The following is a 22,723-nucleotide window of genomic DNA, read 5'->3' on the forward strand; positions in this document are numbered from 1 at the left end:
GGCCAGAGCTTAACATTTTTTTGCGATCATAAAAAATACCTGCAAGGCCTAAAAGAAATCAAGCCTCAGCCAAGTAAGAAAAAGTAACTTGAAAGTAATTTAAAAGTAACGTAAGTATTACTTTCCATGAAAAGTAACGAAGTAACGCAATTTGTAATGCATTACTTTTAAAAGTAACATTCCCCAACACTGTTTTTGGTACTCGACCTGACTCCCTTTTCCAAAATGTTTTTCAAAAATCATGCACCCCCGCCTTTAACTGGAGTGGATGCTAATTTCTGGTATTGTGGTGCCTTTTAATTAAACGATTGTTTTTGTAGCCTAAAAACTTTATTTACCTTGTTGTGTCGTGGCTGGGGTGCAGCAGGCGAAAGTAGTGAAATTTTCAAAAACACGAAGTGGAGTTTAAAGTATGGATTCCCGATATCCCGGGATTTGAAGCGAAGGTATTTGATGAATGTGTAGTATGTGCCGAGAGCATTCGGTTAGTATCATTCTTTCATTTCGGCACTTAGCGGCTTTTGCATCTGAGCTCCTCAAATCTTTCACCACATTCATCATCATATCTCCAATCTAACAGTTCTTCTTAGGAGCTATGGGTTATGCATGAAGAACTGCAATGTGATTGTTTCTGTTTTATCACAATAGTCATATATAACATTGAACTGCTTTTATTTTTCTGATCAGGGAGTAAGGATGGAAGAAGCTTTGATCAACACAGGTATCCACACTTTTTAAATCCCTCACTGTGGCTTTTGAGATAACTGCATGGGCAGCTTGTATCCACTAATACGCCCTTGTTTCATTGAGCTAAGTGTGTGGTTGCATGCTGGGTTGGGCTAACACGAATTCAAGTGCATTTTTAAATCACAAAGACTCATTTAGGAAAAAAAATGATCTAATCTTTACTCTAACTTTGTTTGTTGTTTTCATACAGTGGGTAATTTTTAGCTCAGTTATTTAAAATAATGGAAAAAATACAAATCGAAATGCGTCCAGGAGTTAAGTCAAAAGTATTTAAATCCCAGATCCACTTTTATTTATATCCCCATCAGATCAAATGTGTATTGTTAAACGGCATCTCATTAACATCAGTCCACAGAATATCTTATTTCCCACTGTTTCACAAGATCAGACTTTATAATGAATTTTTTCACGTGCACTCTTGTGTTGACGTCTCTGTGTTTGGCTTTACCTGCTTACCAGGCAACAGCATCATCGAAAATGGTCAAAGTTGAGGAGGCCAAGCCTTTCGTTCCTGTGAGTCTTTAAGACTATATGAAACCATTTCTGTCCTCATTCCACTCTTAAGTAGCTCTCCACACCACACAGCGCACATCTCTGTTAAACCTGAGCTGAATGGCAGTTCTGGTTCAGTGCAACAGGAATGCACAAGCCATCATCTACTGCTCCATGAAAACTCATTTAATCCACGCTTTTGTCTCTCACCCTCCTTTAAACACGCTTTTGTTTTGCAGATTTTCACTTCTTGCCCACTTGTTTTTGGGTTGCTCATTTCTTGGTTCCAGGTTGCCTGGATTTTCCATCCTTTCAGTTTCTTTCTAAACATTGTTGGAAATGTATTTTAATCCTCATTAGATTTTCAGTTTCTTCATGCACCCCCTATTTGTGATGCGTTGAATCTGGGTATTGTTTGGATGCACGGATGCATTTGTTTTTCTTGCCATTCACACTTTGCTGCTATGGTACTTATTTAGAGCTTACTGTCGGTTTAAGGCTTATAAAAGCGCTGCAATGGTATGTGGGGCACTCATAGCTTAAGCCAGGTGTAATGCATGATGTAGATGTCTTTCAAAGCAAATGCTTTTTTCATACCAAACTCATTTTTCCCCTTTCTCTCTTCTTCAGAACACAACCAGCCTGGGACGAACACAAAGCTTAAGCTGCCCAATTTCACGGAGGACGTCGACTGGCAAGGACTAGAAGATTTGTACAGCGTACAGGAATGTCTGTATGAATACAGACACAACTACAGTCCTAACCTGGATGACTGGATGAACTTTTGGAAGGATGTAGATAGTATTTTTGCACTGCTGAGAAATTTAAAGAAACTCAACCAAACCAATAAGCTCGACCCCCTGGCTGAGCTGGGCTCCGGGGTCCTGGAAGAGGCCAGCGGCGCTGGACCCCCTTTCAGAGAGGAATGGCCCTCTGCGGTCTCTCCGAGCCCCGTCACTACAGGTCCCCAAAGCGTGACTCCCAAAACACTTAAGGAGAGTCTAAAGTCTCTCAATGATTTTCCTGAGGGGCACCCAGCCAAACTCAAAGATCTTCTCAGAGGAGCAACCTGGGTTCAACAGCTGGAAAATGAGTTGGACAACGACGGTATGACATTTAGTGGCAACGGCGTCACTGAGCTGGAGACCCACCATGACTTCCTGTTGCGCAGCTCTAAAATCCTTCAAGAATCGCTGGATCTCCAAGATCACCAGCAGCAGGAGGAGGAAGAGGACATTTTTCAGGCCCAGGTATACCTTCCTCTCTCCCCACAGCCGGCCAAACCCACCGAGCAAGCTGGGGTGACCGCTCCACCCCAACCTGACACCCCACAGAAGGGGTTGAATGAAAGCATCGAGCCATTTACCCATAAGCCCAGGGACCTTCAGGAGGGTAGTGCCTTGGGCCCAACCTTTGAGAAAGGACTGCTGCCATGCACTGTGAAGCGAAATAATAATTCAGAGACACTAACACCACAGATCATGGACTGCTCTTCTGTATAAATCATCTAATGAATTATTTTATTTTATACAGGTGTTTCATTTATTAGAAAACAGTGTTATGTATTTTGTAAAAAAAATTATATATATATATAAAAATTTATAGGTAAAGTATCGGATTCATCTTAAATGTTGTTGGGTTTGTTTTAATTGGTCAAGTGGGAAAACACCATTGAAGTAGGTTTTAATATATTTTTTTATTAAGAAACTGGTTTAAATGGTGAGACCGTTGCATTCAGTCTTGAATTAACTACATGCAGAGTGTTTCCCAAGGTATTTGATGCACTTTTACATGTTTCTCAACCTCAGTGTATCTTGCAGTTTCATTTACATAAACTATTTCATATGGACTTGCTCCTGGCTTGACCGGAGACATTTTAAAATATCACAATTTCTGGTGTAAAGGCTGCATTTTGTATTTGTTATTGACTATGCAGTTGATGTTCTCATTTACAGTTTATTTGGTTCGGTACACCGTTTACGCTATAAACACTGCTTGAACAATACTTTTTATACACTTTGGATTGTGGGTTTAATGGTTAAAGTGGTTGGTTTCCTTGCATCACGTTTGATAGTTCAGCAGCATTCGATCCATAAAATGAAAGAAGGGTGTTCACCATAAGTGCTTTTATCATAAGACTTAAGATGGAAAGACTGCCCTTAACATTTTACTAATACTAACCCAGAAGAATATCATTTATAAAGGAGCTTATTTAGTTGGGCATTTGTTCATATGATCCAAAAGAGTTTCAACATCACTTTGTGCCTGACCGTTTTCACTGTGTGACTTTTCTGAAGTACAGTGGTTGAAATACAATGTGACCTGCCAATTTTACAAACATTTCATTATTTTTAACCAATGGTGTTGGAACAATTTTGGCTTCTGGAAAGCCATAAAGCGGTTTTGAAATAAAAATCTGCCAACTATTTGTTTTGCATTCCTTGTGCGCCTGAACTATTAACACACTGTAAAAATACTTTGCTGCCTTAAATTTTTGTTATATCAACTGAGATTTACAAGTCATGTCAACAGAGATGCGTTATCACTACTTATAAAATTAAGTTGACTTTTCTCAACTTTATTTTATAAGTTATAACAACTCATCTCTAGTCAAGATAAATAATAGTAAGTTGTAAATCTGAGTTGTTTAAACAAAAAATTTAAGGCAGCAAAGTATTTTTTTACAGTGCAAGTTTTTAAATGGGATTTCAAAATACACATAAATTTGCGCTTTTGTATTAAATGCTTTTACGCTGTTTTAGTCATCTGCAAAGCTTTTTAAAAATATCTTGGTCAGTAAGACTAGTGCTAAAACACGATCATCAGTTCACTTCATATTGCATATGCTTTTCACTTTTCCCTAAAAAATATTTGCAATACAGAAAGATAGAACCAGTTTTGTTTTAATGCAAGTAAACTAGCCATTGCTTGAATATGATTTAATATAAAATCTTACTATAAACATTGTGATGGTGAGCCCCTTTAACTGACCGGTGGATATGATAGTTGTTTATTGTTGTGAGGAAAAGCTGTGGTTAGAATTTGTAATATTTCATTTTAAAATTTACCCCATATGTAAACCCAGCATTTCTTGGAGTGTAGAATAAACTTAAGATATTTGAAATTATTATTAACTCTCTGAGAGACCATCTTCAGTAGCAACATGAGAGGGCACCAAGTTTCTTCAGTCTAAGTATCTTTGGTTCCTTCAAAAGGTCACTAGAGGGCAGCACTCTACCTTTTATCGTACACTGTAAAAAGATTCTGGTTGCCAGTAACTTACTGTAAATTAAAATTTGTTATTTACTGGCACAGTGGAAATATTCTGTAGAAATTTCAGTATTACTGGCAGCTGGTTTCCAGTAACTTACTGTAGATTTAAATTTATGTTAATTACTCTCAACAGTTTGTTCAACGTTAAATGAACATTAAACCTTAACAAGACTTTGTCTTTATAGAATAAAACTATTAAGTAGCCTCATGCGGAGCATTCTGGGAAACAAAATCTGAAGGAAAAAACTGAAAAAGGTTTATGAGGATTTTTGGTTCCCAGAGTGCTTTGCATGAGGTTGTTATTTGGTGGTTTTGTTCTGTAAGGATAAATACTTGTTGATGTTTAGTTTTTATTTGGCTTTGAACGAACTGTTGAGCGTAATTAACATAAATTTAAATCTACAGTAAGTTACTGGAAACCAGCTGCCAGTAATGCTGTAATTTCTACAGAATCTTTTTACTGTGTAGCGTTAATTCGATCTCCAGTTGGAGTAATTTTTCAAAGGATGCCTTAATGTTATTTCCAATGTGTTTATGTCTGACATTATACATTGTGTATTCTAAAAGTAATTATTTATCTGTTGAAAAAAGAGTGTGTTTAAATGATGAATACTATAATGTCTAGATAAAAAAAACTAAGGAAATAAAATTGCTTGATCTTTATAAACAAATGTATATGTCGTTATATTAATAACACAAAAAACAATATTATGATTAAATATGTTTTTATAATTGCGGTTTCAGTGGTATAATTTTGGCTGCAGTACACCGGGCTGTCCTCCAGGTGGTGCCACTATACTCCTTTCATTTGTCTACACAGGCCGCTTCTCAAACATACCTTCGGAGGTCGCATTTGTAGCCTATTACGTCATGAAGACCAGGGCCGTACACAGACACTTTGAGGGGCACTAATGGGGGTGGTAGCCTACTATTAATATGGTTTTAATAAAATATAATTATTATTATTATAGAATAATTGTAGCAACTAAGACAAGTGATTATAATATAATAACAAGAATTAACATGTGACTGCTATAGGATTTACCTGCTGGAGCAGGTCTACAAAGTGTGCCAACAATCACAAAGCTCCAGCACTTTTTATAAATTAACTGCAAGCAGAACCTATACAAACAAACCTATAGCATAAAATATGTCCACACCATGTCATGCAAATTGGACATATTTAGATAAATTTAGCATTTAATGAACACATGATCTAGCTGCAGTAGCTTAGTGGTTTACTGTTGAAGCTGACTGTGCACTGTTTAAAATACATATTTAGATTTTCTAAGTTTTATGTTAATTAATATTTCACAACAACATAGTGAACATTTTAAGCTTGACAACAACAAAATAAGTGTAGATACTTACTATGTGTGCATGTTTTAACCTCCAGGAGAGACCAAATAGGGGACTGGATGTGACTACATCAGTTTCTTAAAGGGGCGTTTACCCCAGAATGACAGTGTGGACAGCAGTTTCAGGGACACGTACAAAATGCTTAAAGGGGCCATGTCACAATATTTTTTTAAGATGTCAAATAAATATTTGGTGTCCCCAGAGTACATATGTGAAGTTTTAGCTAAAAAAAAAACATATAGATCATTTATTATAACATTGACACTTTGTAGGTGTGAGCAAAAATGTGCCGTTTGGGGTGTGTATTTTAAAATGCAAATGAGCTGATGAAGTGCAAACACTGATCACAATGATGGTGGTTTGATGCAATTCAAACTCAATTGTGCCGACTATTATTTTTTCTCTCTCTTTCTCTCTGCACTAAATGGCAGTGCTGTGGTTGGATAGTGCAGATTAGGGGGCGGTATTATTATAATAAGAGCTCCTTATGACATCACAAGGAAAGCCAAATTTCAATTACCTAATTTTCACGTGCTTGCAGAGAATGGTTTACCAAAACTAAGTTACTGGGTTGATCTTTTTTTCACATTTTCTGGGTTCATAGAAGCACTGGGGACTCAATCATAGCACATAACATAGAAAAAGTCAGATTTTCATGCCATGGCCGGGGCCCTATTAATATTTGTATGAAAATTAAATATAAATTATAAAAATTACTTGCTTTATCAAATAACTTGTTGAGGACAATAGGGCTTGGGCGCCGCGTTGCATTCTGGGACGTCGCGGCCATGATGGTGGCCTCGCGAATGTAAACATACAGCAAGTTGAACGAGGAGAAGCGGTGGAGTTGGGAGAATTAAAAGAAAGAAAAAAGATGTTAAAATCCGGAAAAGGATGTGGAATTTACTGGGATACGTTAAACAGGGAAGCAGGGACCGGTATGTGGACAAAATCAGAACTATTAACGGTTAGGATCCATATGAAAAAAGAGTTAATAAAGGACCTTTTAAGATAACAGCGTGGTTGTTGTGAGAGCACGATTTCACGCCAATCTGTAAGCAAAGTCACGTATGACCTAGCTTCACAAGTAGCTTAGTTAATGCAGCAGTTTTTGCTGTTAGCAGAGGAATAGCAACAGAAATATGAATGTTGAAATGTTCCCGTATTTTGGGCGAGTAAACCGGGACAGTTCCCTTATGTTCAATGTTGACTTAAGCTATATAATATTCAGATGTTATACTTCACTGTCGTATATATAAATGTCATTTATATGTCATGTATACACATTACTGAGGGGTTGAGGTTAATGTTTGGTTTCCGATATTGAATAAAACGTAACAAAGTTTTCTGTAATCTGTCATTTTTAATGTAAATTACTTTTAATGTGTTACTTTATTATTAATACAGCAACGGTTTACCATGGTTGAAAAATAACGACAAATTAATTAAATTAAGACACACAATTGAGAGAAAGTATGTCTATAAACAGAGCGCAGCATGGAGCGCAGCAGTAAAGGAGGCAACCAACATGGCCGCCACGACAAGTAATGACGTCACGACGCCCAAGCCCTATAAGAAAAAGCAAAAAGTTTTTACATTTTATGTCATTTATTCACTTTTTACACTCACTAACTTAGCTGACGGTGTCTGGGACATGTCAAAATCGCATACATCCAATCAAAGAAAATTATATAAAATGAGAAAAACATATCAAGAGATTTGTCATTGTACTTGAATGTGTGTAAATGTTTGGTCACTTATAATAAAACCTCAGAATTTTAATTATATTGGATTCTATTCATGATGACTGAGTGATTCTGATAAGGACGGCAAAAGGCACTTTATAGTGACATACTACAGCACTTACGTGAGTTTACAGTAGTTAATACAGTACACTATTGCAAATACTTAAGTATACGATAGTATTTTATGTGGGTGGGACCACAAGTAAATCTTTCTTTGTTGAATTTCCTTTTGAGGTCTTGTAATAAATGTATTATTTATTTTTTAAATGGGTATTTTGTTGAGAACTGCATATCCCAGAGTGCAGCGCGGCGGACTCCGTCAACCACTACATCAAATCCGCAATCTCATTCACTCGCAGTCCGAGTCCGTGCTGAGGACAACAACTCACTACCTCTCTCTCTCTCTGTCTGCCCGTGTAAGTAGACTATTTATCATTTTATTCACTATCACCTCATTAAATCATTTACATGTGTCGATATTTAAAGTAGCAGTAAGAATCGACCTGTATGAATTATTTTATATGAACAGATCTATGTTTATATTGTACTGTGTTTACCCTCATGTATAAAGTCGTGACTTCGTTAAAGGTATGTCAGAAATAATTTGTATTAGATAAACAAACTATTGCGACATATTTACGCTATTTTTTATGAGTGATTTATCAGAAGTCTGTCGTTATTCTTTGTCTAACGGGATGACCACGATGTACACACAGTGACTTTAGAACAAATGACAGTGTTTTTAACGGTGCTAATATTGATTTCTGAAGAGTTTTTTAACAATTCTCCTATAGTAATATATGTTTTTATGTTGTCATTGTTTTGTTTGTCAGCTTCAGGATTCAGGATCTGAAACCTTCAGCAACAAAGAGTCATTTCAGCACCATGACCAGAGTTCAGTTCATCCTGTCTAATATGACTCACATGCTTGTATCATAATATCCCAGCACTTACAAACGAGGTGTAACATAAAGGATAGGCAGCTATAACAGGACGATTTTATCTGATTGATGTGATCACAATGTAAACTTATTATGAAGTCTAATGTACAGTAAGAGACGTGTTTATTTAATGCTAGATCATGTTTGGAGGTCTCATCCTTTTTCCTTTTTCATCTCTAGCCTTGCTGTAAATGTATAAATTAAAACCTAGTTGTACTTGCATTTTCTGAAGCAACACATAATGGCCAAAATGACTTCATCTTATAATGATGAAACTAGGAGCGATATATCAGAATCCCCTGAAGTCTGTGAATTTCAGGGTCACTATGGAGATTCAGGGGGTTACTACAAAACCAGAAGTTTGCCAACCCTTAACGGGACACGTCCGACAATTCATGAAACCCTGGAGCCCCGGCTGGTCAGCACGGCTCAGACTTCATTACATACTGACCACTGTTCTGTTTTCAGTGATTTGCACCAAAAAAGAGACTTTAGTGAATTGGATTCACCTACCAAGACTGATTTCTCACCCTCCATGTCCAGCATGATGGGGCTTAGTAGCTCTATGAGAACCGAGAAGGGCAGCAAAAAAATCGGCTTTTCGTTGGCTAGATTTATTCGTTTTCCTGCTAGGAAATACATTAGAGTGATTTTGTCAGACTCTAGGTGTTTCTTATTCTGTATGTGTTACTTGACGTTTATCCAGTCGTTGATGGTCTCGGGGTATCTTAGTAGTGTCATTACCACAATAGAGAAGAGATACAGTCTTAGAAGCTCCGAGTCTGGACTCCTTGTTAGCTGTTTTGACATCGGGAGTTTGCTGGTGGTGGTCTTCATCAGTTATTTCGGAGGTCGGGGACAGAGACCCCGCTGGTTGGCGGTCGGTGGGGTGTTCATCGCCGTAGGAGCAGCTCTGTTCTCCCTTCCGCATTTCATCTCCCCACCCTATCAAATCCAGGAGGTCAACTCCTCAACAGGGAATGAGGGCCTGTGTATGAATGGCAATGGGAGCAGAAGGGATATGGCGTCCTGTCCAAGGGACCAGGAGGGCAACGATCACTCTGTATACGTCGCCCTGTTTGTCTGCGCCCAGATTCTGGTGGGCATGGGTTCAACACCTATCTACACACTGGGGCCAACGTACCTAGATGACAATGTGAAAAAGGAGAATGCGTCGCTTTACCTTGGTAAGAAAATTCTTTGTATTTGTGTGTTATTTGTGCTTCTATTGTGCTACAACATTTGATACATGTATAAATTATGCTAGGATATATATATATTTATTAGATTTAATTTCTTTGGTCATGTGAATAGACACATGAATTGAAGCCATTATAGGTCACTTATTGGGTGATTCTCGCGAAATTAGACTTATAAGGTGTCTATGTGTCTATATGACACATTTTGATTAAAAAAGTGAATGCAAAGTAAGAGTATCAAGATAAGTAACATACAGTTACAAACATGTCTTCTCATACTATTTTGCACATGATTTCAAATGACATCATACAAACCAATTTTTTTCCCACATTTAAGGGGAAAAATTTCATTACCGCAACGTGTCCATGACTGGATTTGGGTTCTTTGACATGGAAATATTTATAATTAAAAAATCAAAAAAATTAAAAACTTCAGTGCATGTTATACTATAAAAGTAAAGATACATGTGGTATTTGGTGATCAGTGGTAAATGTAGAGACAATAAGGAATATAAATGTGTCCATGAAAAATTTTCTCAATCATTGTTTAAGCCCTCAAGGAACTAACATTTTTTTAAAAATGATTGGAAGGGACATAATTGACTGTGACACTCAAGATGGCTATCAGGTAGGCAGTTCTTATTTTTTCTCTCCAGATAAAAGTTGAAATTTTGTTTGTCATAGTACCTAGACAACTTTTTAGTTGTCATTACCGAAACATGAGTTTGTAAATGCATATATTTAATGTAATATGTTGCGGTAATGATAATTTTTGATAATGATAATCTAAAAAAAGGTAATCATTTTATAGGAAATATGTTTTAAATCCTCTAAAAATAATGGTTGTAGTAAGTTCAGACCATAATCTTATATGTGGCAAAAAAATGGCTTCAAGGGCTTTTTAAAAATTCTGATGCTGGACACGGATTTCGTGAGAATCACCCTTTTGTGTTTATGAGCGATTTGTGATGCAGAAACTGTACATTGCTTAAACCACTTATGGTGACAACAGTAATTAGATAATCTGGTTTTGATTATATTCAGCATCACGCTATTACCAAAGTGTTAAGTCATATCCATGGCAACCATGAAGTGTAAAGCATGCTGGGATAGTGGCTTTAACAAAGCAAAGCTGCTTTGCTTTATGATTGATTTAAACAGGCCACTGACTTTGACACAATGAATTTGTTGGAAGTCCTTTTGTGTCTACTGCTTGTCGTGAGTAAGTGAGGCAATGCCGGACCCTCAGTCTATGGCACCACCTGACTGGTTGTTACCCGCAGCTGTACACACTCCCAGCTTATTTAAAAGCAGCCTGGGGCTGATACAGAAATAGGGTGAGTCTGTTATGAAGGGTGAGACTGCGCCAGTGAACATCTACACAAAAACACTCTTTGGAATAAAGAGGCAGCTATTACGGTATATAAGCGAAAGCCTTAAAGTCAATGTATTGATCACTGCTTACATCACCTAAATTCAGTGCAGTGAGTGAGATAAAGCTGACTTGCTTGAGTGCATTGCTTGAGAGCGTCTTTTTCTGCCTTTTTATAAGATGAAATGGGTTGATTAAGGGAATTATAAGTGAATTGACTTCCACTTTATTTAATTGTTCTTTTATGTGCTAACATAAAGAATCAAAATCCTCTAAATTAGTCCAGAAATAGATAAATGTCTTTTGTTATTTTTTTCTGGTTTCTTTTGCTGTCATTCCAATTTATAAAAAGCACTTTGGTGAAGAACAAATGGTTTGAAAGCTTGCAAATGTTAAACTCAAGTGATTTCAAACAATAGACCCCTTCACGATTCACGTCACAGGCAGTTTCCACTGCGCATGTCAGGGTCAGAAAAGTCATTACAGCAGATAGAGTTGCGTATTATTCGGTATCGTCAAAAATGCCTACTTACGTTGTGGGCTGTGAAAATCGAATCAGGTCTTCCGTTAAGTTTTTGCGATTCATGCAGAATCTCAAAAACAAAAAAAATACAACATCTGCAGCTGCAAGCAATTAACGTGCATACTGGAACAATACAAATATCAAAGAGGCTTGTGTTTGTAGTGCTCACTTCATTTGAGGTAAGTCATCATTTTTCAGCCCTGTTAGATTACATTATAAAGCCTAAATGGTATGAACAGTTTGACCCCATGCTGCGCGCGCACCCGATAGTCATTCAATGTTTACAAACTTTGAAGGGGTCTATTGAATCCCAAAAAGCAGCTAAAGTGAGCAGTATTGAAGAGAATGCGATAAATTAATAAAGGATGCGGTAAACGATATGCAAAACGATAATGCTTTAAGTTTGTACAATAAATTTGAACAATTTTAATATATTGAAAATCATATAAAAAACATAGGTTTCACATTTTTGATCGCTGATTATCTGATTAGACACACATGCACTCGTACATTTGTATGCCAGACTGCTTGACAAAACTTTGACTGTGCAAACCACACTTAGAAGAATTAAAATGATTCAACAATTTTTATATGATTATTGCCATATGCACATTAGCAATATCTCAATAATTTCGGTGTATTGTGCATATGTGTTATATATTATACACTTGAATGACAAACAGGACCACCCATCATCAGGACCATGCAATTTCTTAAGTAGCAATTAATGAATGAAGTGGGGTTGTTCCTCTGATTGGTTTATAGGCCAACGATTTTCGTAGCATTGTCATCATGACTTGGCTTGAAATCAGCTGAGGGGGATTGGTGATTTTTTTTTTATTTTATTTATTTATTTGACAGGGACAGTGTACATTAATTAACATTTCTGTAAATGCACCAGAATTAGCCAAGAGGCTATTTTTCATCCGTTGTCCCTGGACAGATCTTAAAAGTGTCTTCCTAAAAACACAATGTAGAATTTACAAAAACAATACAAATAATAAAAACAATAAAACAGCTAAAAATACATCAAATCCTAATACTAAATACAATTTACTATAAAATAAACAGCAGATAGGGTTGAGGGAAAATTCCTGTTCTTAATAATGCTGACATGTCTGATGTGTTAAAAACCAGTTTTTTAAGTGTTTTTTAAACAAAGTGTATGTAGTAAGCTCTCTGATGTTCTGAGGTACAGAGTTCCATTCCTTTGCTGCTGTAACTGAAAAGGCACTCTGCCCAAATACACTTTTCCTTAGAGGAACAACACAGTCTCCTCGGACCGACCCTCGTGTTACTCTCAGTGTTGTATTTTTAATATTTACAAACTGACTAAGTGGTGGAGATGACAGACCATGGATTATTTTATATAACAAACAAAGGTTTGAATACTTAATGACATTTTCATAACTTAAAAACTTATGCTTTTGTAAAATAGGACAATGATGATATCGTAATGGTTTTTTATCCACAATTTTGATTGTCTGTTTGTAAAGTGACTCCAAGGATTTTAGTGTTGTTTTATTTGCCTGTGACCATGTTGTAAGACAATAAGTGATGTGAGACATAACCATACTGTACATGAAAATTTTAGCTGCCTGAAGTGACAAGTTTGATCTTATGAACCTAAAATTTGCTATATTAAATTTAACTCGATTGGCAACCTTTTTTATCTGTGATTTAAAAGTTAGTTTAGAGTCTATTATGATACCTAAGTATTTAAATTCTGACACAACTTGTATTCTTTTCCCTGCCACATAAATATCTGCCTGATTATTTACAATGTTTGATTTAGAAAAAAACATTGAAACCGTTTTGTTTACATTAAGTTGCAAGCAGGATTGATTCAGCCATTCCGAAACTTGGGCCATTGACTGTGTAAGTTTTTCAGCAACTTGTTTTGAGTTTTTACCATGGGTATAAATGACTGTATCATCTGCGTACATCTGAATATAAACGTCTGTACAAACTGATGGGAGATCATTTATGTAAAGTGAAAATAGCAATGGCCCCAAAATAGAACCTTGAGGAACCCCTGTGGACATGACGAGGGGTGGTGAGTGGTAGTCACTGATCCTAACTGACTGTGAGCGATTCGATAGATATGATTCCATCCATTTTATTACATCTGAGGAAAAATTAAATTTGCTTAACTTGATTAATAATGTTTTATGATTCACAGTGTCAAAAGCTTTTTTAGATCGAGAAACACAGCTCCAACCACGCCACCTCTATCCAGTAAATGTTTGATGTTTTCTATGAGGAAACAATTAGCAGTTTCTGTGGAGTGTTGAGCTCTAAAACCAAATTGCATTGGATGAAGTGAGAATTTAGTAGTATTTAAATGTGTTGTTATTTGTTGTGAAATTAGTCTCTCAGCAACTTTTGACACTGTAGATATAATGCTAATAGGTCTATAATTATCCACTATCATTGAATCTCCATTTTTGAGGATTGGAACAATAGCGGCTGACTTCCACGCACTTGGAAACACTGCCTCAGTAAAGGAAAGATTGACAATTTTGGTTACTGGTGCAGATAATGTGGAACTGAGATCTTTCAGCATACACATATCTATACCAAAAATATCTCTAGTTCTGGATGCTTTTAATGTTTTTATTGCCTGTAGGACTTCCGATTCTGAGACCGTGCTCAATTTGAAAATAGGCTCGGAGTTATTTATCGGAACAATATTTATATGGTTAGATGGTAAGCTTTGGCCAATAGTGGATACAGATTCAATAAAAAAATTATTAAAGACATCTGCAACTTTGTGTGTGTTATTTATAATTTGTCCATTTATCTTAATTTCTAAAAGTTGTTTCCTTATTGTGTCCTGTCCTGCAAGTTTTTTCAGTTGGTTCCAAATTATTTTAGGATCCCCTTTTGCATTTTCTATTATAGTCAAAAAAAAATCTGCTTTAGCCTTGCGTATAGCTTTAACAGTCTTATTCCTCAGTGTTGTAAATAAATTTTTAGCACTAGCTGACCTGGTTTTAATTGCATTTTTTAACGCACGATCCCTCTCTTTCATTAGTTTGAGTATGTCCATGTTCATCCAGGGAAGTATATTTTTGTTATGTTTATGTTTAACTTTACAGCTAAAATCTTTAATTGTTCTCTCAATTGTCACCATAAAAGATTCACAGTCCATTTCACAATTTGTTCCCAACAATATGTTGTCCCAGTCAATCTGCTGGACAGCTCTATTAAATCCTTCTTGATGTTTTTTGGGGATTCCAACAAACTCACGCTCTCTGACAGAATAATCAAATCTATGTTTTGAGAGCTTTCTGGCCACAAGGATCAAATTGTGGTCAGAAAGACCAGCTATCATATTGTATGATTTAACTATTATCTCAGGTCGGTTGGTAAATGCTAAATCAATCTGGGTACTGCTTGTTGTTGTAATTCTTGTGGGCCCTTTGATCATTTGAACTAGATCAAATTTGTCTGTTATTTTTTTAAGCTTTTTTCTACAAGATGTGTCCTCCCAGTTTATGTTGATATCCCCCAAAATAATAATCTCTTTGTTTAAGTTAAGTTCTTTCAGTAATTTTTCAAACTTTTCATAAAAAACGACATCAGAAGAAGGGGGGCGATATACCACAATGATTGTAAAAGACATTTGTGGTGAAAGTATGATATTTAAGCCCAAGCATTCCAGTTCATGATCATTCAGCCATTGAATTTCCTGACACTGAATATTATTTTTTATGTATATCATGACACCACCACCCTTTGCTCCTTCTCTGTCTCTTCTGAACATATTATAGCCAGGGATGTTAAGTGCTGCAGATGGGGCATTATTATAGAGCCAGGTCTCAGATAGACAGAGATAATCCAAATTTGAGTTAAGTAACAAATGATTCACTTCTTCTGTCTTTGACATAATGCTTCTTATATTTAAATGCCCACCTAACAGACCTTTGGGTTTTGCTTTAGGGTCCCAGACTATTTTTGAGTGATTGACAGTTTGAAAGAACGCCCATTTCCGATGTTTGTCTACCCCTGGATTGAGTCGCTTCCTTTTTACGGACGTTCCCATGGTAACGGGGCGGCCATTTAGGAAAGTTTGTTGTTGTTGTTGAGTTTCTGGATCGTGCCTCCCAATCCCAAGCGTGGCCAAGGCTCTACTATGCCGTTGTCCCACGGACCCACCTCCGGAGCCTTTGTCCGATGCTCCAACACGCACCCCCGAATCCGGAGTCTCACCCCGCAGCGCCCCGACAGACCGCCACAGCACCGCGTCATCCACACCATCGCCCTCACCTCCTCGGACAGATAGCTCGGCCACAGTTGACGACAACAACACAGGAGGGAGGGGATCAGGACATTGTGCAGAGGAACACGAAAATTTACCTGAACGTACCTGCAAGGTATGAGTAGCGTGTTTGTCCTCTGCGCGTGGGCTAGCTTCTCCTAGCGTCTTGAAGTGATGCGGACCCGGGCATGGGTGAATGTCTCCGGATAACATCAAACATATGGCGATAATAAGTCCAGTTGAAAACGATGATTGCATCGATATTGTTGATTTATTATTCTTTGTAAACCTGTTGTACAGTATTGGGTATACCAAAGTAACTGCCAGTGTGTAAGTTCCATAGCCGGTGCTTGCTTTTGCCAAATCATTGTTTATCTGTTTATATCCCAAATCTTCATATTTTGACGGGTTGTCGTTTAAATTAAGCAGAGGAAAGATGTTACCAACCATCCGAACTGAATTAACATGAATAGGCTTTAAAATCTTTGTGAGCAAACAATAGACTAGGAGCACTGTGACAGCCCCTCTCCCGCCTGCAGCCATGTTCACCTATCAATTAAAGTGAGCCACTGGCTTAAAGTGTCTGCTTATGTGTTTGTATTTTGGTCGGTTGCCAAATACAGAATGTAATAATGCCTTTTGACTTTAAATTCTGACACTGTAATAACTAAACTTCTGCATAATTTCTTTGTTAGCTGAAGCGCTTTCTGTATCATAGATAGTTGATCATAAAGCCCTAATGAGTCCCTGGTGGGGAAGTAGTTTTATTTGTGGATGAAATTGAGAAATACTGAAAAATTGATGGAGTTTGTGTTATATTGGTCTTCACAGTATAAGGCCGCTTGGTGCAAACACATCAGCTCTTTCTTCCTGCCTTTGTTAAATTTAGAAGGGAATAACAGCTGCTACATAAGTGTGCGTGCGTGTGTAAAGGAGAGAGATTTTGACTAAATCTAATGCTTGTTTTTATTTTTCAGTGAGATCAGTATTAGCTAGCATTGAAAGTAGAGGATCTCAGTTGGTTACAGCTTTAAACAGATTGAAATTTGCATTACACACCACCAATAATACTAGAAAAACATAATTTGTATATGGGTTAAAAACAGCTAAGCTACTGTCGCACTACTGAAAACATGCTGCTGTTAAGTTTATAGCAGTGCCACTTTAAGTTACATTGGTGCTTAAGTTATCCTTATGACATACACACACACAGCCCTCCCCTACACCTGGTTTTAATATTTTCCGCACCACGATCCAACTATTATATACGATCACGTTCCCAGAACTGCCAGTTTGCCTTTGTGTATCCTAGCAGAAACATTTGCACCCATGTCACGGTATTGATGGCGTGGTCTACCTTGTGACGCCCATCTCTAGCTAGCTACACCATGCACTTTGGTTACACATTAGGGAAACTCAGCAGACCATAAGAAAGTAGTCGGTAAGCTATTCACTATCCTCCGTCACTGCTCAACTGTACTGCTCAGAATGTAAACACGGCTTGTCCTTGACTCACACTTTCAGCAGATGATGACCGTCAGACAGTGCCGGCGCCAGCCGAGCGCTGATGAGGGGGCGTCTTAAATACCAAAGGGGGCGATCACACAAAATGCATTTAATTCCCCAAGCTAGAAAATACATATAGCTTTGGTACGTCCCTTAAGCTTTAACGTGTCATAAACAAACATCTCTGTAATACAACCACAAAAACTACAGCTATAGTGAGCAATGATCTGAACCTATGATCTGAACACTTTTAGTATATACAACAACAAAAAAGCATACATAACCTTACTTAACAGCACAAAACTGCTCATTTGAAGTTCAGACCCAGAGGTAGTTTCTTTTTAATCCATTTCGACTGTCCATTGTGAAATTAGTTAATGCAATTTATTACACGGCTCTCTGGAATGCTTGATTCTGATTGGTCAGTTGAGACATTTGCAGGTTCGTTCTTTTCAAATAATAACCGCTCCAAAATAATAACGCATAGCCGGTACTACTTGCACAAGTAAAATCGCTCCGCGCCAATAAAGATCAATAAAGATTACTGTCTGTTTGGCGCCATCTTGTGACAAACACTCGACAACCACGACAAGACACAGACAGCGAGAGCAGCGGCATCTCGTAGCGGCACTTCCGGCGTCAACTTCAGCAGCCAGTGACGTTCTCCGGCATTTCGGAGCGGCATCTCGCGCAGCCAGTGAATTTCTTTCGCAGTGTGGCTGTTGGTAGTAGTGATGGGCAGTCCGGCTCTTTCCATAGATTCGGCTCTTTCGGCTCAAGCTCCGGCTCTACATTTTAGTGATTGCAGTCCGGCTCTTTTCATAGATTCGGCTCTTCTGGCTCGGCTCCCTTAGAAGAGCCGGCTCTTACGGTGCCACCCCTGCATGTGTCTGAAGATTCGGCTCTGCTCGTTCGCTACAAAGAATCAGCTCTTAGAGCGGCTCGTTCGCGAACGACCCATCACTAGTTGGTGGCAGCTTCCGCGGGCCAATTACATAATTTCACTTTAAAACTACATTTTATCATGAAATTTGTTAATATAGTAGTATTAATCTCCAGCAGCCATGGACTTTTGTCCGGCGGTCCGTGGCTTTCTCCGGCGGATGTCGCTCTCTCTGTCTGTGGATATGTATATGTATGGATGTGCAACATAACGAAGCGTTTTATATTAAAAATTAAAGGATTGCAGTAATGAAGACACCCTTCAGCTCTTGCTGTTGTTCACTGTTTATTAAATAAGGTTTAATTTGTAGCCTAATTGTGTACAAAATATAAAGCATGTAAAGCATCAATTCTGGCAAAATCTGTAGTTCCTTTAATCTACAAGTTCACAGCATAACTTTTCAAAGTCCTTTCATTTTCTTAAAGACAAACGTAAAAAGTCTGGCTGGAGAACTTTTATTCATCCTTCCAGCTGAGCAGCTTGGGTGATCGAAAGGATGTCTGCAGCCAGGGATCGGGTAGAAAAGAATATCGGTGGGTAGGGGAGATGATGAGAGGAGCATTGGCCGAAATAGGTAGACAGTTGATAGACACTTATAAAAGGAAATGTTTCAATGCGAAAGGCAAATGAACCCGACACTCCAATGCAATGCAAATGCAATGCCACACCGTTCAACCACAAACAACAAAATATAACAAATAAATATAATCAAATGCGTTCCATTAAAAATGTCTCTGTTTCACTTTGCGGTTGTAGCCAACTGGCCCATTTTAACTTAAAAACAATGTTTACAAAAATGGGTCAGCTAAACTTTCAAAACCTGTAGGCCGAACAATTATATTTTATTCAAATCAACATATCAAATCAACATATAATTATTAAAAATATAATTATTAAAAATATAAGAAAAAAGTTAAATGCGTACATTATTTTGTGTCCCAAGCGAATAACCAAAAAGTGGGCATGTCGGGCAGACAGTGACTTTAACCGGCCGCTACAGCGGCATCTTGAGCAGCCAGGGATATCAGCCGTTACTGTTAGCAATATACAATATTATATATTGTCATTTGTAAGCATTCATTATGAAATTTGCAAGTGAGTTTCTGTTGCTGTACATCAGAGAAAGTTAGCGCTGCAGGTATATGCGCTACGCGCGTGTGTGCTGAATTACTACACTTTCTGATTCAATCAATCCCAGTTAGTTGCAGACTAAATCAAACTTATAAATCACATGCTTTAATAAATGCTATAACATATGAATATAAGCTGTTATTCGGTTAATATGAGTAGGCCTAAGTTAATATGAATCCGAGCTGTATCTCCAGCAGCCAGATAACTTCGCAGCCGTGGCTGTTTAGCAACTGTCGCCGCTCGCCGGCCTAAAACATTCTGTTGCTGCACTACATCAGAGAAAGTTATTCTGTTTTGTGTATTGATATACAGGCTGCTGCACTATCATGCCTCGAGATTTACTGTTTAGTATATTGGTGCTGCTCCCAAATGTAAATGTTAGGAGCATCAGCAAAATTTTGGATCATCCATTAAAATTATAAAAGCACGCTAACTTCATCATCCTGAAGATTAAAAGCTTGAACATTCAAATTTGATCTTAAATTATTTTTATGTACTTAAAATGTGTAGATTCATGGGGCCCTAAAAATGTTTTAACTTTTATTTTAAATGATGATTTAAATCATTGTTTTAAATTCAGTTTTTATTTTCACAAATTCCATTTGTCTGTTTTAGTTTGTTTTTTAATTTCTAGATTCAGAATTTTAACTTTTAATTTTACTTATTGGTTAATTACATTTCACGTCTCAAACGGCATGTTTAATAAACTGAATTCATAGTAATCTTTTTTAAAATAATCAAATAAAAAATATATTATACAAAAACATTATTTTTTAAGTGTTGCAAAACTAAATTAAAAATGAAAGTACAAATCTTTTGAGGGTTATGAAATAAATGAATATAATTTAATATCACTATTTTTAATATTTTAAAAGTACATTTTACTTATATATATATATTCAACCTCATTACGTTTACAGACATTTATTTTAAGTGTTTGTCAGTGTGTTTTTGACGATCGCATTTCTTAATGAAACAGCACGAAACTGAGTCATCCGTGTAAAGTATTATTGGTCTCTGTCATTGTTCCACAGTAGGCTTATGTGATTGTTTCGTAAAGAAATTAAAACAGGTGGCACCACAAAAAATATTTGCATTAGCACAAAGGCTTCCAAAATTTGAGCTTGCGCCAATTCGATTTTAGCAGCAAATGCGACCACACCTAACACACATAAATTATGCAATTTGGCATAAATTGGCCCACTTTTTGGTTGTTCGCTTGGGACACAGAATAACCCATGTACGCATTTGACTGTTTTCTTATATTTTTGATGTTTATATGTTGATTTGATGTAATAAAATATAATTGTTCGGCCTACAGGTTTTGGAGGTTTAGCTGACCCATTTTTCAGGCTACAACCGCGAAGTGAAATGGAGACATTTTTAATAAAACACATTTAATTATATTTATTTGTTATATTTTATTATTTATAATTAAACAGTGTAACATTGCATTTACATTACATTAGAATGTCAGGTTCATTTGCATTTCGCATTAAAACATTTTTGCATCATCTCCCCTACCCACCGATATTCTTTTCTACCCGATCCCTGGCTAGCAGACATCCTTTCGATCACCCAAGCTGCTCAGCTGGAAGGATGAATAAAAGTTCTCCAGCCAAACTTTTTACGTTTGTCTTTAAGAAAATGAAAGGACTTTGAAAAGTTATGCTGTGAACTTGTAGATTAAATGAACTACATATTTTTGCCAGAATTGATGAGCAGCGATTCATGCTTTATACATGCTTTATATTTTGTACACAATTAGGCTACAAATTAAACCTTATTTAATAAACAGTGAACAACAGCAAGAGCTGAAGGGTGTCTTCATTACTGCAATCCTTTAATTTTTACTACAAAAACGTTTCATTATGTTGCATATCCATATATATATATATATATATATATATATATATATATATATATATATATATATATATATATATATATATATATATATATATATATATATATATATATATACAGTCTTGTTCAGGGTAGTGGCAGTACGGTGTGACTAACCGGAGTGGTCAAGGTTTTTGGTATATTTTTTATTGCTACGTGGCAAACAAGTTGCCGGTGGGTTCAGTGGATTCTCAGAAAACAAACAAGACCCAGCATTCATGATATGCACGCTCTTAAGGCTGTGCAATTGGGCAATTAGTTGAGGGGGGTGTGTTCAAAAAAATAGCAGTGTGGCATTCAATCACTGAGGTCATCAATTTTGTGAAGAAACAGGTGTGAATCAGGTGGCCCCTATTTAAGGATGAAGCCAACACTTGTTGAACATGCATTTGAAAGCTGAAAATAGGTCGTTCAAGACATTGTTCAGAAGAACAGCGTATTTTGATTAAAAAGTTGATTGGAGAGGGGAAAACCTATAAAGAGGTGCAAAAAATGATAGGCTGTTCAGCTAAAATGATCTCCAATGCCTTAAAATGGAGAGCAAAACCAGAGAGACGTGGAAGAAAACGGAAGACAACCATCAAAATGTATAGAAGAATAACCAGAATGGCAAAGGCTCAGCCAATGATCACCTTCAGGATGATCAAAGACAGTCTGGAGTTACCTGTAAGTACTGTGACAGTTAGAAGACGTCTGTGTGAAGCTAATCTATTTTCAAGAATCCCCCGCAAAGTCCCTCTGTTAAAAAAAAGGCATGTGCAGAAGAGGTTACAATTTGCCAAAGAACACATATCAACTGGCCTAAAGAGAAATGGAGGAACATTTTGTGGACTGATGAGAGTAAAATTGTTCTTTTTGGATCCAAGGGCCACAGGCAGTTTGTGAGACGACCCCCAAACTCTGAATTCAAGCCACAATACACAGTGAAGCATGGAGGTGCAAGCATCATGATATGGGCATGTTTTTCCTACTATGGTGTTGGGCCTATTTATCGCATACCAGGGATCATGGATCAGTTTGCATATGTTAAAATACTTGAGGAGGTCATGTTGCCCTATGCTGAAGAGGACATGCCCTTGAAATGGTTGTTTCAACAAGACAATGACCCAAAACACACTAGTAAACGGGCAAAGTCTTGGTTCCAAACCAACAAAATTAATGTTATGGAGTGGCCAGCCCAATCTCCAGACCTTAATCCAATTGAGAACTTGTGGGGTGATATCAAAAATGCTGAAAAACCAAGAAATGTGAATGAATTGTGGAATGTTGTTAAAGAATCATGGAGTGGAATAACAGCTGAGAGGTGCCACAAGTTGGTTGACT

At 37.1% G+C, this 22,723-nt stretch overlaps 2 protein-coding genes across 2 annotated transcripts in view; both read left to right on the top strand.

Annotated features, from left to right (window-relative positions):
* Nucleotides 1–3,665, top strand: part of sulf1 (sulfatase 1) — a 40,199-nt gene extending 36,534 nt beyond the window's left edge. Inside the window, exon 19 of the mRNA XM_073863671.1 lies at nucleotides 1,870–3,665. Within this exon, the coding sequence (XP_073719772.1) occupies nucleotides 1,870–2,741 (872 nt within the window). The 3' untranslated portion in view covers nucleotides 2,742–3,665. The remainder of the gene's footprint in view (nucleotides 1–1,869) is intronic.
* Nucleotides 3,666–7,876: 4,211 nt separating this feature from the next.
* slco5a1 (solute carrier organic anion transporter family member 5A1) overlaps nucleotides 7,877–22,723 on the top strand; it is a 61,017-nt gene continuing 46,170 nt past the window's right edge. The window contains exons 1-2 of the mRNA XM_055182195.2: nucleotides 7,877–8,032; nucleotides 8,450–9,744. Coding sequence (XP_055038170.1) covers nucleotides 8,799–9,744 — 946 coding nt within the window. The 5' untranslated portion in view covers nucleotides 7,877–8,032; nucleotides 8,450–8,798. The remainder of the gene's footprint in view (nucleotides 8,033–8,449; nucleotides 9,745–22,723) is intronic.

Source organism: Misgurnus anguillicaudatus, chromosome 25 (assembly GCF_027580225.2).
Source record: "Misgurnus anguillicaudatus chromosome 25, ASM2758022v2, whole genome shotgun sequence".
Classification (NCBI taxonomy): Eukaryota; Metazoa; Chordata; class Actinopteri; order Cypriniformes; family Cobitidae; genus Misgurnus; species Misgurnus anguillicaudatus.